Source organism: Microtus ochrogaster, chromosome 8 (genome assembly GCF_000317375.1).
Source record: "Microtus ochrogaster isolate Prairie Vole_2 chromosome 8, MicOch1.0, whole genome shotgun sequence".
NCBI lineage: Eukaryota > Metazoa > Chordata > Mammalia > Rodentia > Cricetidae > Microtus > Microtus ochrogaster.
Window position 1 is genome coordinate 40,358,287 of NC_022015.1, and position 13,425 is coordinate 40,371,711.

Here is a 13,425-nt window from a genome sequence, read left to right on the forward strand (position 1 = left end):
TCTTCCAAAGGTCATGAGTTCAATTCCCAGCAACCACATGGTGGCTCACAACCATCTGTAATGGGGTCTGGTGCCTTCTTCTGGCCTGCAGGCATACACACAGACAGAATATTGTATACATAAGAAATAAATATTTTTTTAAAAAATTGTTTTTATGGCATTATATATTTTTCTCCGCTCCCCTCCCCTCCTCTTTTCTCCCCTAAGAAAAGAACATTTACAGCTAACATTCTACCTAATGGTGAGAAGCTAGAATCCCCAATCCCGATTAAGATCAGTCGGAAGCCAATGTTGTCTCTCCTCCACACTCCTTTCAGAGATCATCCTGGAAGTCCTCATTAATACAATAAGACAAGAAAAAGCAAAAAATGATAGAGCTGGGGGGGGGGCAATGACAAAACTCTGTGTCTACAGGTGGCATGACTATACAAAAATCTAGAAGAATCAACACAAAAACTCCTGTAACTAATGAGTGACTATATCAATATAAAATACACACGGTTGCTTAATGGTTAAATAAATAAGTAGTCAAATTGATTGTCCTGCTGGACAATGCAGGACTTTAATCTCAGCACTTGAGAGGCAGAGGCAGGAGGATCTCTGAGTTTGAAGCCAGCCAGAGCTACATAGTGAGATTTTGTTTTTAAAAAATGTACTTTTGAGCTGGAGAGATGGCTCAGAGGTTAAGAGCATTGCCTGCTCTTCCAAAGGTCCTGGGTTCAATTCTCAGCAACTACATGGTGGCTCACAACCATCTGTAATGAAATATGGTGCCCTCCTCTGGACTGTAGGCATACAAGCAGGCAGAACACAGTATATATAATAAATAAATGAATCTTTAAAAGATATTTAAAAAGTAATATCTGTATACAATATTTAACTGTCTTCTAGCAATGCTTGTTTCTTTTCTATAAACTAATAAATCGCCGGGCGGTGGTGGCGCATGCCTTTAATCCCAGCACTCGGGAGGCAGAGGCAGGTGGATCTCTGTGAGTTCGAGACCAGCCTGATCTACAAGAGCTAGTTCCAGGACAGGCTCCAAAACCACAGAGAAACCCTATCTCGAAAAATCAAAAGAAAAAAAAAAACCCTAATAAACCATATACTTATATAATAAATTATATGGTTCATCTATGAATTAATTTAACTTGATCAACTTTTATAGATTTTTTATTTTAAATATTATTTATTTATTTATTATGTATACAATATTCTGTCTGTGTGTATGGCCTGCTGGCCAGAAGAGGGCACCAGATCTCATTACAGATGGTTGTGAGCCATCATGTGGTTGCAGGGAATTGAACTCATGACCTTTGGAAGAGCAGGCAATGCTCTTAACCACTGAGCCATCTCTCCAGCCCAACTTTTATAATTTTATATCTATTTTGTAGAAGAATTCGACAACATTTACCAGTGTTGGGTATTTGTACCAATAAGCATTACAAAGAGCTGAACAAGATTAAAACAAACAAACAAACAAACAAAAAATCTGAACTGAAAAGTGCAAAGCATTTTCAAAAACAACAGACATGAGAAAATGTTGAAAATATGACGACATCGGGCTGACAAGATAGTCTCCAGGCGAAGGTGCCCACTGTGATTTGAGTTTGAGAACCCAGGAGCTGCACGGCAGAGAAACAAGACCCACAGTTAGTACTCTGGCCTCCATGGTGTCCAAGGCACACTCCTCTCCAAAAAACAGCGATTTCAAATTCAAAAAAAAGTGTGAGTGGAGGGATTCTCGCTGACTGGAGCATGGCAGACATGGTTCTGCCAGGCCTTGCCCTTCCCATCCCCTAGGCTTCCCTAAATCCATTAGCTCACCATTCCTAAAGCAAGCCCCCTAAGGTCTGTGCCCTTATTTCGCCACTCCCTCCTCCTGAGGCTGACTACCAAGTTCCAGCTATCAAACCATTGAAGTCGAGCAATCCAAAGCCCCCTTTGGCTGACCTAATTAATACGTCCAATCAAACTTAAACACCTCACCCTAACACAGGGTTTCCCTTGTACCTTTATAAACTGCCTTTTGCCTAGAGTCACACCCATCTCCTCTCTATCCAGAGCAGTCCTTTGTCTCTCTCCTGGACAAAATCCCTCCCTCCTCTTCCTTGTTCCCCTCCCCTTCTCCCTCATCCTCTATCTCCTGTCTTTGTCTTAGTCCCTGCCCTCTGTCCCTCTAGGGCGAATAAATCTCTGTGCTGAGAACTTGGTCTTGGGGTCCAGAACTAATACCAATCTCTTACAGTGGGTATAAGAAGTTTTCTTTCCTGGGTGGTGGTAGCATGGGCCTTTAATCCCAGAATTTGGTAGGCAGAGGCAGGCGGATCTCTGGGTTCAAGTCCTGCTTAATCTGCCTAGTCAGTTTCAAGGAATATGCAGAGAAACCCTGCCTCAAAACAACAACAAACAAACAAAAACAAAGAAAAACAACAAACAAAAAGGTTTCTTTATAGCAAGACTATTATACAAAGGTCTGCAAGACAAGTCACACAGGGAAGAATGCATTCGAGGAATCGATCGATGTCCCTCGCTTTAAGAAACAAATAAGCAGGACTGGGGTCTACACGTGTTTTCCCGGTGGCAGATGCTTCTGGACAGAAAGAGAGACAGCAGAGGGTTGGGGGAGGAGAGGGCTTTCATAGGGTTTGTGGACCATAACACAGTGCACTAGTAGAAAAGTTCGGTGGAGGGCTGGAGAGATGGCTCAGAGGTTAAGAGCATTGCCTGCTCTTCCAAAGGTCCTGAGTTCAATTCCCAGCAACCACATGGTGGCTCACAACCATCTGTAATGAGGTCTGGTGCCCTCTTCTGGCCTGCAATACACACAGACAGAATATTGTATGCATAATAAATAAGTAAATAAATAAATATTAAAAAAAAAAAGAAAAGTTCGGTGGAGCTGGAAGTATTGCTTGGCTACCAACTTTGAAACATTGTTTGGCCAGCGAGTCACAGGATTTTCAAGTCTTGGGGCTAGGAGACAGTAGGGGCAAGGTGTTCTTTTGTTGGCCATGTTTCTGGCTCAAGGGTCAAGTCAGAGATAGGCTGTTCTTTCCGTGGTCCGTTTCCTGCAGTGTTGTAATTCTAGAGCATTTGCTTAGTATGTCCAAAGCCCTGAGTTCAATCCTCATCACCATCAAAACCCAGTAATTTACCAGACAACCTATATAAATAAGACTGTCACATGTTTATTTATTTATTTTTGTTTTTTTGGTTTTTCGAGACAGGCTTTCTCTGTGGTTTTGGAGCCTGTCCTGGAACTAGCTCTTGTAGACCAGGCTGACCTCGAACTCACAGAGATCTGCCTGCCTCTGCCTCCCAAGTGCTGGGATTAAAGGCGTGCGCCACCACCGCCCCGCTTCCATTTAGTGTTTTTACAACCAGAAAAACCATAAAAATGTTAGGGCTCACCAGAAGGTGGTGGCGCACGCCTTTAATCCTAGCACTCTGGTGGACGTCTGTGAGTTCAAGGCCAATCTGGTCTACAAGAGCTAGTTCCAGGACAGGGTCCAAAGCTACAGAGAAACCCTGTCTTGGAAAAAAAGAAAAGAAAAATGTTAGGGCTGGGTATGGTGGCACAGGGCTATAAACCCCAGCACCGGGGAAGTGGAGGCACGAGGATGAAATCACACACCGTTAAAGATTTAAAAAATAAAAATAAAAAAGCCTTGACCACAGGAAGGCATGTCCTCGCAGACACCGGCCTCCGGAGAAAAGACTACGAATCCCACAAGGCTCTGCGCCGAGAGTGTTCGGTCTCCCGACAGGCCTCGCGCGCTTCACCCGCCAGGTTTTGCCTGAGCCCGCGAGCGTCTGGTGATGGAGAACCCAGACGATGCAGCGGACGGCAAACAGCGCGTCCACTTGCGCTCTGGCTCGCTGCGTGGCGCCGCGCCGGCTACGCTGCACCTCCTGCCCTGCGAGGTTCCGGTGAGCCGGCCCGCTCCGGTGGAACGCTTCTTCACGCCCGCCGTTCGCAGCGGTGCAGACGGTGAGTCCCGTCAGGCCCAGCGCAGGCCACAGCGCTCACGGGCTTGATGGATCGCGGGAGAAGCCGCCAGCCCGTTCCCCGGGGCCAGGCCCGCCTGATGGGCTTTGCGTGTTCCTCCCGCAGGGCTGCAGGTGTCTTTTCGGGGTCGCTGCCTGCAGGGCGAGGAGGTGGCTGTGCCTCCGGGATTTTCGGGATTCGTGATGGTGACGGAGGAGATGGGAAAGGGACTGATAAGGAAGCTGAACTCGGGAGACGCGGAAGACAAAACGAACAAGGCGCAGGAACCGCTAGCGCGCGATTTCGTGAGCAGAGGGAGAGGGTAGACTCGGGACGAGGGTCATAGCCGCGGTGCCGGTTCTCAACTCAGCCTTCCCTAGGACCGCTCCATCGGAGCCACCGGCAGCTTTAGCCACTTCACACTGTGGGGTCTGGAAACGGTCCCCGGTCCGGATGCCAAAGTGCACAGGGCCCTAGATTGGCCCAGCCTCGCTGCAGCGGTGAGTACACATACGGGCCCTTTTCTCCCTAGGCTCGGTCCGTCCTCCCACCCGGTTTGAGTCGTCCGTAGTGATTTGGGCTTTTTAGGCAGTGAGCACCATGGACTCTAGAGGACCAGACTGCGGAGTGGTGGGAGGCACTTCCACCTCAATCGTCCGGGCTTCTGAGAAGGGACTATTACCCTGAGTAGCTGGGTCCCCACCTAAATGCTTTGTATTAAAAGTCACGTAGTAGAAGTGACTCCTGTTGCAGATTCACGCACAGGTGCCTGAGGACTGAGAGCCAGAGCATGAAAACGAAAGCCACAGATCCCTTCACACCAGTAAACCAGCAATAAGTTCACTTTGGAGCCACTGTTTCTATCCCAATAAATGAGCTCTTTCAACACCCGTGAGTCTGTGGGCACCTTAGCACCTGGAGGCTGGCATGGTATGACACCCAGTCAGGCAAGAACTTTTGATAACTCTGCATATATAAACAATTTATTGCTGGGGGCAAGAGGGGCCAGAATTTTACAACCAGCAGCCACCCCACCCTCCAGCTGCTCCTTTACAAAAGAAATGTTTACAATCACAGTCCTCTGTACAGAGCGCTCCCACCGGCTCAGTGTACACGGCCACCTGGATCCTTCTGGTCCCTGTGTTCAGAGCAGACCTGGGCCCATGAACCAGCTAGCCCTGAGCTGGCCTTGGTACTGTCCACTAGTTGGCCCCTTCTAGGCCTCTCCTTTTGGAGCTGTCCTCAGCCCTGTCTCCCTTGGCGTGCCTCTCGGAAGGGATGAGAGCCTGTAAGCCCCAGTTCTGCCAGCTCTCGGTGTTGCAATGGGCAGAGCCTGGTCACCACTTTCCTCTCTTGCTCCAGTCTTTGGGAGTGAAGTGCAGACACTTGGAGTCAATTCGAAGGAGACGCTTGAGCATAGCCCGCTCATGGCCATCCACGATGTCCTCTGACAGAGTGAGGATATACTGGCCCTAGGCAAGAGATAGACCCAGCATGTGGTCAGCGCATAGGGTCTGCCACCTGTACCCCATTCAGTATCCCCTTAGGTGTCTCCTGACCTTGTAGTAATTGATGAGATTGAGATACTGTAGTGTGGAGATGACGTCTTCTTTCTTGATACTGGTGATTTCACTGATCTCACTGTGGAAGGGCAAAAGTTAGGTCCCCTGAGGGTATCATCTGTCCCCAGGAGCCCCAGGAACAGACAGGCCGTACCATGCACCCCCAGCTGGGCATTCAGGCTCACTTGATGGTGATCTGTGGCCTCTCCCCGCTCTCCGACTTCAATCCCATCAGGATCTCCAAGATGGTCTGGGACCAGTAACTTCGATAGGATAAGAGGCCAAGATCTGACAGGGGCTTCTCAGGAGTCCCTGTCTTTCCTTCTACTTTAGAGAGCTCATAGCCTAAAGCAATGGAGCACAGAGGCTGAGTAAGCATCAAGGTATGCACAGGTATAGGTAAGAGCAGATACTGCAGAGCTAGGCTGCCCTGTTTCTGTCTCTCACTTACTCTTGGTAATGGGTGAGTAGCCTCCCTGCCTGCTGAGTGGGTAGAGGAGCTTAGGCACCTAGAAAGCAGCTATGACTGGGTACTTGCCAGCCAGTGGAAGCTGGTGAGATGGAAGTGCTAGATTCTCCTTTGCGGTCCCAGCCTGTGTCTGGGGGCACTGGAAGGGTGGTGAGGGAGGCCTTTGTGACCTTAGGATACTGGAGCCTTTTCAGGGTCATCAGTTTCTCTAGCTGTGATCCTGGGAATGTTAGTGCTTTTAAAAATCCAGAGGTGCTTCCTTGGAGGCAGGTAACTGACCTCTGTAACTGTCCTTTCCCTCTTGTGTTGACTACTGGGCAGGCCAGACAGTTCACAATGAGACCTTTAGGAACCGCAGAGCTGACGGTTCTTTACTCTCTTGTCAGGGCCCTGGGGATGGCCCTGTTGGTTTGGAGAAAGCCTTCCTTACCCTCAGCTATACCTCCAGAGAATGGTTCTTGACATTCTCTGCTGCTAGCTACATCGCTGTTGGCCAGTCTTTGCTCAATCATCCCTGGACAAGATGGATCAGAGAGGCTGGTGTCTGGAAAGGCAGCCAGAAGTGCAAGAGAGCATAGGGTTTCCTACTCAGCCCTCCTGGATGCACATGTGTATGGTCCCATGAACCCACTGGATGCCATACTTTCCTCTAGTTCTGAGTTCCTGACCCTGTTCAGTGATTGCCCCTCCCTGTATCTGTCTCATGGTACTTCTATGGTCAGTCCCCCGAGTTTCTAGAGAAAGCAATTCCTAACTTGAAACCACCCAACTGAAAAATACTCCAAACAGATCATGACTTTGAACAAGTAAAGCATCTGTGTTTCACCATCAAAAAAGCTAACCCTTCTTCCCTGGCTCCTAGATCAGAGAATAGTTGAGAGAATGGGATGGGGTGGATGGGGTTAACACTAGAAAACAATGTGACTGCAGAGTTAAGAGCCTGTGCGAAGGGGCCAAAGCTCTCCTGGGCTTTAAAAGACTAGTGTGACAAAGAACAGGCAAACTCATCCTTTAGTGGGTTAAACAGCCTTTGCACATGTGCCTGCAAGGCTCGGGATACCCGGTGACATAACCGAGAACGTGTTCCAGTACACACCTATGGATGAGCATGAGGAGCTGAGCTGCTCCACATGAGAACAGATGATTCCAGCTTGGAAAAGTATGGGAGTACTTAAACCTTTAGCCAAAGAGAAGTGAGGGTTTAAAACCTCCAAGAAATAGGGCAGTTACTTGAGGAAAGGACTTGGGAAAGTGACCCTTTCTGGCAGCTCTTGGTGATGGGCATGCCTGCATGTGACACACAGATAATGAGCCCGTCAGCCCCCAGACTCCAATACTCACTGAACTCAATAAGCAGCTTGCCGTAGCCCCGACGCTGGTACGGGGGCAGAGTCAGGATGCAGGCCACATTGTAATCTTCCGTAGATTCCTTCTCCTGAAAGAGGGGTGAGTTGTAACAAAGGCCTGGCTTGGGGCATGGCCGTCCAGGCACAGCCGGGGTGAGTGCTGACCTTGGAGAAGTAGCCCACAATGTGGAAGCCCTTGCAGTCATACTCCGTCATCACATAGAAGAGGAAGGGGTCTGTGTCATAGTACAGCGTCTTGTGGTCCAGGAAGCACTTGGCCAGAAGACACAGGTTTTGTGAGTAACTCTGTAAAGACAAAGGCCTGTCAGTCACTACTCTGGGTAAAGAGTTACGCTTTGTTTGGTTTTTTTGAGACAGGATTTCACTGTGTAGCAGCCCTGGCTGCCCTGGAATTCACTTTGTAGACCAGGCTGGCCTCAAACTCATGGATACCCACCTGCCTCTGCCTTCAGAGTGCTGGGATTAAAGGTGTGCGCCGTGTGTAGCACCACCGCCCAGCAAAGAGCTACATTTTGTTGTGGCATATGTGGCCGCAGGTGCCCATAAACCACAACATGCATGTGGAAGTCAGGAACCTTTCGGAAGTCCATTCTCTCCTTCTGGTATGGGTTCTACAAAGTGAATTCAAGTGCCCAGGGTTGTGTGACAAGGACTTCTACCCATTGAGCCATCTCAAGAACTCTGAGGAGCACTTCTTTGTGCTGCTTCAAGTTGACAAGTGATGAGCTTCCCTCCTAGGACCCTGACCCCACCAGTCAGGCCATTACCACTGTTTAGGTAAGGGGCCACCTCCTCCTCCAGCTGTCCTGGAACTCACTCTGTAGACCAGGCTGACCTCAACTTCAGAGATCTGCCTACCTCTGCCCTCCAAGTGCTGGGATTAAAGGGGTGCGCCACTGCTGCCACTTAACTGGCCAGGAGCATGTACCTAGCTGCCTGCCCCTAGGTGAGCTACACAGCTTCCTGTATACCCAACAAAGCCTGCCCTGGGCCAGCATTGCCTTCTGTTCCACTTAACAATAGTCAAGAATGTTCCAAGCCAGGCATGGTAGTGTATGCTTATAATCTCAGCACTCGGGAGGCAGAGGCAGGCTGTAAGTTTGAGGTCAGTCAGCTAGGGCTACATAGTGAGACCTTGTTTGTTTGTTTTTCGAGACAGGGTTTATCTGTTTAGTCCTGTCTGTCCTGATACTCATTCTGTAGACCAGGTTGGCCTCAAACTCAGGTGTCTGCCTCTGCCTCCCGAGTACTGGGATTAATGGCTAAAGTGGGTGTCATCTGCCTGCCCACCTCCCCTTTTAAAAAAATTTCCCCATGGAGTTAGCCTCAAACTCAGTCTCAGAACAGAAGTTCTGCCCACATGGCTGTCCTTGGGTGTCAAAAACCCTCTTGCTCTAGCCACAGTGATGCCTCCTGGGAACTGGTCTGGTATTCTCCAATGGAGGGTTAAGAAAACACCAGCCTTGGTGGTTCTTCCTGCAAAACTTTGGACTGGCTGCTTTACTATACACACGATTTGTAGGGTAATATTCTAGATAGCTTTACTCTTAATACACATTAGTGTGGCTGGGTGGTGGTGGCGCACACCTTTAATCCCAGCACTCAGGAGGCACAGGCAGGCAGATCTCTGTGAGGCCAGCCTGAACTATAGGACAGCCAGGAATACCCAAACGTGCTCCTCCAATGATCTTGTTCCTGCTACCTGACCTCTGACCTTCAAAGTCTTGCTTTATCCCCTCTCCCTTCCCTTTTATTTTTCATGTATTCTGTCCTAGCATGTCAGACAACTACTTAGAATTGCCTTAAAACATGTTCTCTCCTTCATATTCAGGCTCATAGGTCAACCTAGAAACTTTTTCAAAATAGGGCTTCACTGTATACCCCTGGGTGGCCCAGAACTACAGACCAGTAGACCACCTGCCCCTGCTTCCTAAGTCTTGGGATTACAGCATATGCCACCCAACCCATCCAAAATCTTTTTTGTTTGTTTGGTTTTGAGAAAGGGTCTTACTAGCTAGCCTTGAATTTCAAATGCTCTGGCCTCAGCCTCCTGGATGTTGTGATTACAACGCTAGGCTAAACTGTTTTTTTTTTTTTTTTTTGGTTTTTCGAGACAGGGTTTCTCTGTGGCTTTGGAGCCTGTCCTGGCACTAGCTCTGTAGACCAGGCTGGTCTCGAACTCACAGAGATCCGCCTGCCTCTGCCTCCCGAGTGCTGGGATTAAAGGCGTGCGCCACCATCGCCCAGCTAGGCTAAACTGTTCAAACTGCCTCTAGTTTTACATTTGACTTTTGCTACCATAAGTTGTTATCTGTTTTGCTCTTGGCTCCTCGAAACTAAGTCCTTCTTACTTTATAGCCCATGTTGGCTTGGAACTCATTATAGTTAAGGTTGACCTGGAACTCAGGAGCTTTCTGAGTGCTGGGATTATAGGCATATACTACCTAGAGTTCTGGTGCTAACTTCCTTTGAACTCTGCTAACTTATGCTTCGTTTCTCGGTACTTCTCCATTGGGATCTGAGTAGCCTTGGTGTGTCTGCTTCTACCGTCAAGTGACCTCTCAGAGAATAGCTTGTCTAAATCTTAGTGTCTTGTGCACTCCTACCGCCCCTGCTTTACACCAGGAATTCAATGAAACAGGCTGAATCAGAGTGGTCAACTGTTCTGAGCAAGAAAAAGTTGTTTATGTGGTTTATTCTAGGCCCTACTGCCCCAGCCACTAACCTTGTTTTTCCGTCCATCAATCTCAAAAAAGGAGATGGTGCCCTTGCGGTAAATTTCATTGCCTGGAGGGTGCCGAAGGTCACATTTGGTCTAAGGACAAAAGGAGGATCAGGCGGGGACTGCTGTGGGCATACGGGATAGGCAGGCCTCCCAAGACCACTCATACCAAGTGGCGCTGTAGACACTTGAGGCTACGGCCATATTTGAGGCAAAATTCGCACAGGTAGAGGACAGGCAGTGTGGTGAGCTCTTGTGGGTACGGGGAAAAGTACCACGGCTTGAGGCGATGCCGGCCAAGCTCAATACACTCAATGTTCTTCATCCGGGTGACAATGTCGTCGTGACTCCGATCAGACACCAAGCTGCCAGTCATGCGTGGCGCTGATGGTATTCCATCTGAGCTGTCCTGAGAGTCCTGCCCAAGGCAAGTTGGAAGTGGTAGATTATAGCAGACAGTTAAGCAGAACATGGCTCACAACCCTGCCATAGGTTTCTTTAAACCTAACATTAACTAAGGGGAAAGCATCATAATCCTCTTATCAAAATAAACCAAAACTGAGAAACTGATATGATGAAAATCACCTAATGGCTAATCTGCCTGGCTCTTAATCTCATCACCATCTACTGCCTACCACCTCGTTTTTGGTTTTGGTTTTTTCCTCCCTCAAGACAAGGTTTCTCAGTATAGCTCTGACTGTCCTGGAACTCACTCTGTAGATCAGGCTGGCCTCAAACTCTGAGATCCACCTGCCTCTCCTGGGTTCTGGGATTAAAGGCGTGCGCCACCACTGCCCAGCTTGTATGGTTTTAAATTAGTCATTGAATGAACTCTCCTTGCCCAAGTCCATTCCCTTCACCCAGCTTTTCTTTTCCTCTGTTCTTTGATACCCACCTCATCAGTGCCCAAGCAATTAGACTTCCTCTTCCGTCCTGGCTGTGCTGCCACTGCCCTACGGGCTGATCCATTCTGTGAATGAGACAGAAGAGAAAGGATGAGCGTTAGACGAGCCTGAAGGAGGGTGCTAGATTGAGAAAAGATGAAGGGGTAAGATTGGAGGGGCTGTCAAGGCGGCTCCTCTTCAGAGGACATATGTTCCCTTCCCAGCATGGATGGTGGCCAAACATCTCTAACTCCAGTTTCAATGGACCCAGTGCCCTTTTCTGGCCATGGCACCAGGCAGGCAAATGGTGCACATACAAAATGCAGACAAAACACTCATACACATAAAAATAAATCTTTAAAAAACGAAACGGCAAGACTCACCTGAGGGAAAACTGAGGCTGGGGCTGTCTCGCTGGGCACTGGAGTTGCTGGTGAAACCACTTCCACCTTCCGTTTCTGCAGAGAGAAACCAGGAAAGGTGGGTCAGAAGGTAGAGAAGGTGGGACCTGAGAAGAAAGCAAGGTCCCTGGAATTGCTGAGGGTACCGTTGAGCGGTGGTTGGGTTGCAGGCAGGAGCTGGAGGAGAGCGGCTGGTCAGGCTCGCCACCGGGAATGGCCTCCCGCTCCTTGGGCAGGTTGAAGCGGAGTGTGATCTGGACCGGGATTGGCAAGGTCTTCCCGCTGGCCTGGGCGGAGGCCGGCTGTAGAGATAGGTCCAGTCTTCCTCTGGGGTGGGGATGGTGGGATGGCGAAGGGGCAAATGGGCCCCTCAACATGGAATGGTCAAATCCCACCCTCTGCCTTTTCTAAAGCTAGGCAATAGTGGACTCTGGAGCTACACCTGCAATTTGGCCCCCATCCTTTTGCAAGTTGAAGTCATGGCAGGAGAATGCTGCCTCCTGCCCGTTCAGGAACCCCTGAGGCCAAGAGATGCCAGAAGGAAGAGGCAGCAGAGAAAAGGTGAAATGGGGGACCTACTCACCACCTCTCTTTCGGGAGAGCCGGGGCGGGACCCAGGAAGTCCGTTCTTGGTAGGGGTCTTGGCCTCTTTCTTGGGGAACTGGATCTTCTTCAAGTCCAGCCGTTCGTGAGTCACCCATTCATCCAGACGTTTGTTGACTGCAGCAGTGGAAATGGTTCAGGAGGAAGGCCAGAAGCTGCCCTCAATCCTATCCAGCAACCCCACTTTCCCGGCCCAGTACTCACAATCAATGTAATGGACATAGAAAAGCTTCCGGCCACTGATGTCCTTCACGCTCAGGATCTCAGCCAGGGCTATGGGAACAGCACAGACAGGGGGTCTTAGCCTAGCCAGGTCATGAGACTCCACCCTTCGACCTGAATTCCACCTCCAGGCTGGATCCCTATACCCCAGCACCTAGAAGGGTTGGCTCAAGACCTCTTCAGTCACCAAGTGACACCTCTCTTCAAGCCCCGCCCGGCTCATCGCCGCACGTCTAAAAGTCACGCCCCTCCTCCCGAGTATCTGCGACCGCCCCAGGATTGCAGAAGCCCCTCCCCCTCCCGTGTGCTCGTTGACTCCCGCCCCTCGCCCTCTGGTTCCTTGGACCCGCCCCCCGACGTCACTCACGCCACTCATCTTCGTTGTCCTGGTTGCGCCGCAGCACGGGCAGGCGGCAGCCCTCGATTATCTCCCCCTGGGGAGACAGCGCGGCGCCAGGGTCGGCTACTGGGGGGCCTCGGGCTCTACCCACCTCCCCTGGCTCCCTCCGCCCCGCCCCGGGCACCGGACTCACCACCTCCGCCATCTTCCCTCCCTCCACTGCCACTTCCGGCCCCTCTGGGAAACGTCACTTCCGGAATTGAGTGAGCTACAGGCCCAAGCCCCGCGAAGCTAATTAAGAAAAAAAAAACACTTGAGAGTCACTGCTGGCTCGCTGGTGGCAAGGAGCAAGCCCACTTCGGGAATGGAAGAACAGGGTGTTGTAAGCCTGAGACCAAGTAATAGACAGAATCCCCACAGCTCGCACTGCGATTGGAGGAAGACCGAGTCTGTCACGTGACGCCCACTGGGTGCGACGCGGGTCACGCAGATCGAGTGGTTAGGCTTTGACCTGTGCTTTGTTCGGGCGCCTCGTAGTGGCAGCAGGAAGCGAAACCCTCAGAAGCTGGGAAGTGAGATTTTGGACCCTGGAGAGTCAGTGGGGCTGAAGAGATTTGAAGACCCAGCCACATGTTTGCATATAGTTGCACAGGCGTAGGGACTTACCAAGAGTTTTTCTAGTTTTGAATATTGGGTTTCTCTTTTTAAAATAGTATAAGGCTATTTTAAAGGTGTGATGGTGTATGCCTTTAATCCCAGCACTTGGGAGGCAGAGGCAGGCGGATCTCTGAGTTTGAGGCTAACCTGGTTTACAGAGAGTTCCAGGACAACCAGAGCTGCACAGAGAAACCCCGTGTGGGGTGGTAA

The 13,425-nt window shown here is 50.0% G+C and overlaps 2 protein-coding genes across 5 annotated transcripts; one reads left to right on the forward strand and one right to left on the reverse strand.

The window, feature by feature from the left end:
* The first annotated feature begins 3,803 nt into the window (after nucleotides 1-3,803).
* Nucleotides 3,804-4,876, forward strand: Rnaseh2c (ribonuclease H2 subunit C). The gene is made up of 4 exons (XM_005351742.2): nucleotides 3,804-3,991; nucleotides 4,115-4,293; nucleotides 4,369-4,488; nucleotides 4,742-4,876. Exons 1-4 carry the CDS (start codon nucleotides 3,820-3,822, stop codon nucleotides 4,766-4,768), a joined length of 498 nt encoding a protein of 165 aa, XP_005351799.1. The 5' UTR covers nucleotides 3,804-3,819; the 3' UTR covers nucleotides 4,769-4,876.
* A 79-nt stretch (nucleotides 4,877-4,955) lies between these two features.
* On the reverse strand, nucleotides 4,956-12,937 carry Kat5 (lysine acetyltransferase 5). Of its 4 annotated transcripts, XM_005351744.2 has the most exons (14): nucleotides 12,752-12,935; nucleotides 12,586-12,652; nucleotides 12,201-12,269; nucleotides 11,977-12,113; nucleotides 11,540-11,695; nucleotides 11,376-11,450; nucleotides 11,004-11,078; nucleotides 10,278-10,526; nucleotides 10,112-10,201; nucleotides 7,531-7,671; nucleotides 7,361-7,454; nucleotides 5,736-5,895; nucleotides 5,548-5,629; nucleotides 4,956-5,460 (listed from the first exon to the last, which is right to left on the reverse strand). In XM_005351744.2, the coding sequence occupies exons 1-14, from the start codon at nucleotides 12,761-12,763 to the stop codon at nucleotides 5,326-5,328; spliced, it is 1,542 nt and encodes a 513-aa protein (XP_005351801.1). In that variant the 5' UTR covers nucleotides 12,764-12,935; the 3' UTR covers nucleotides 4,956-5,325. The 4 variants fall into 4 exon arrangements, with proteins under 4 accessions (XP_005351801.1, XP_005351800.1, XP_005351803.1 ...); XM_005351743.2 differs by having other exon boundaries at nucleotides 12,586-12,937; XM_005351746.2 differs by lacking the exon at nucleotides 11,540-11,695 and having other exon boundaries at nucleotides 12,752-12,933.
* Nucleotides 12,938-13,425: the final 488 nt, after the last annotated feature.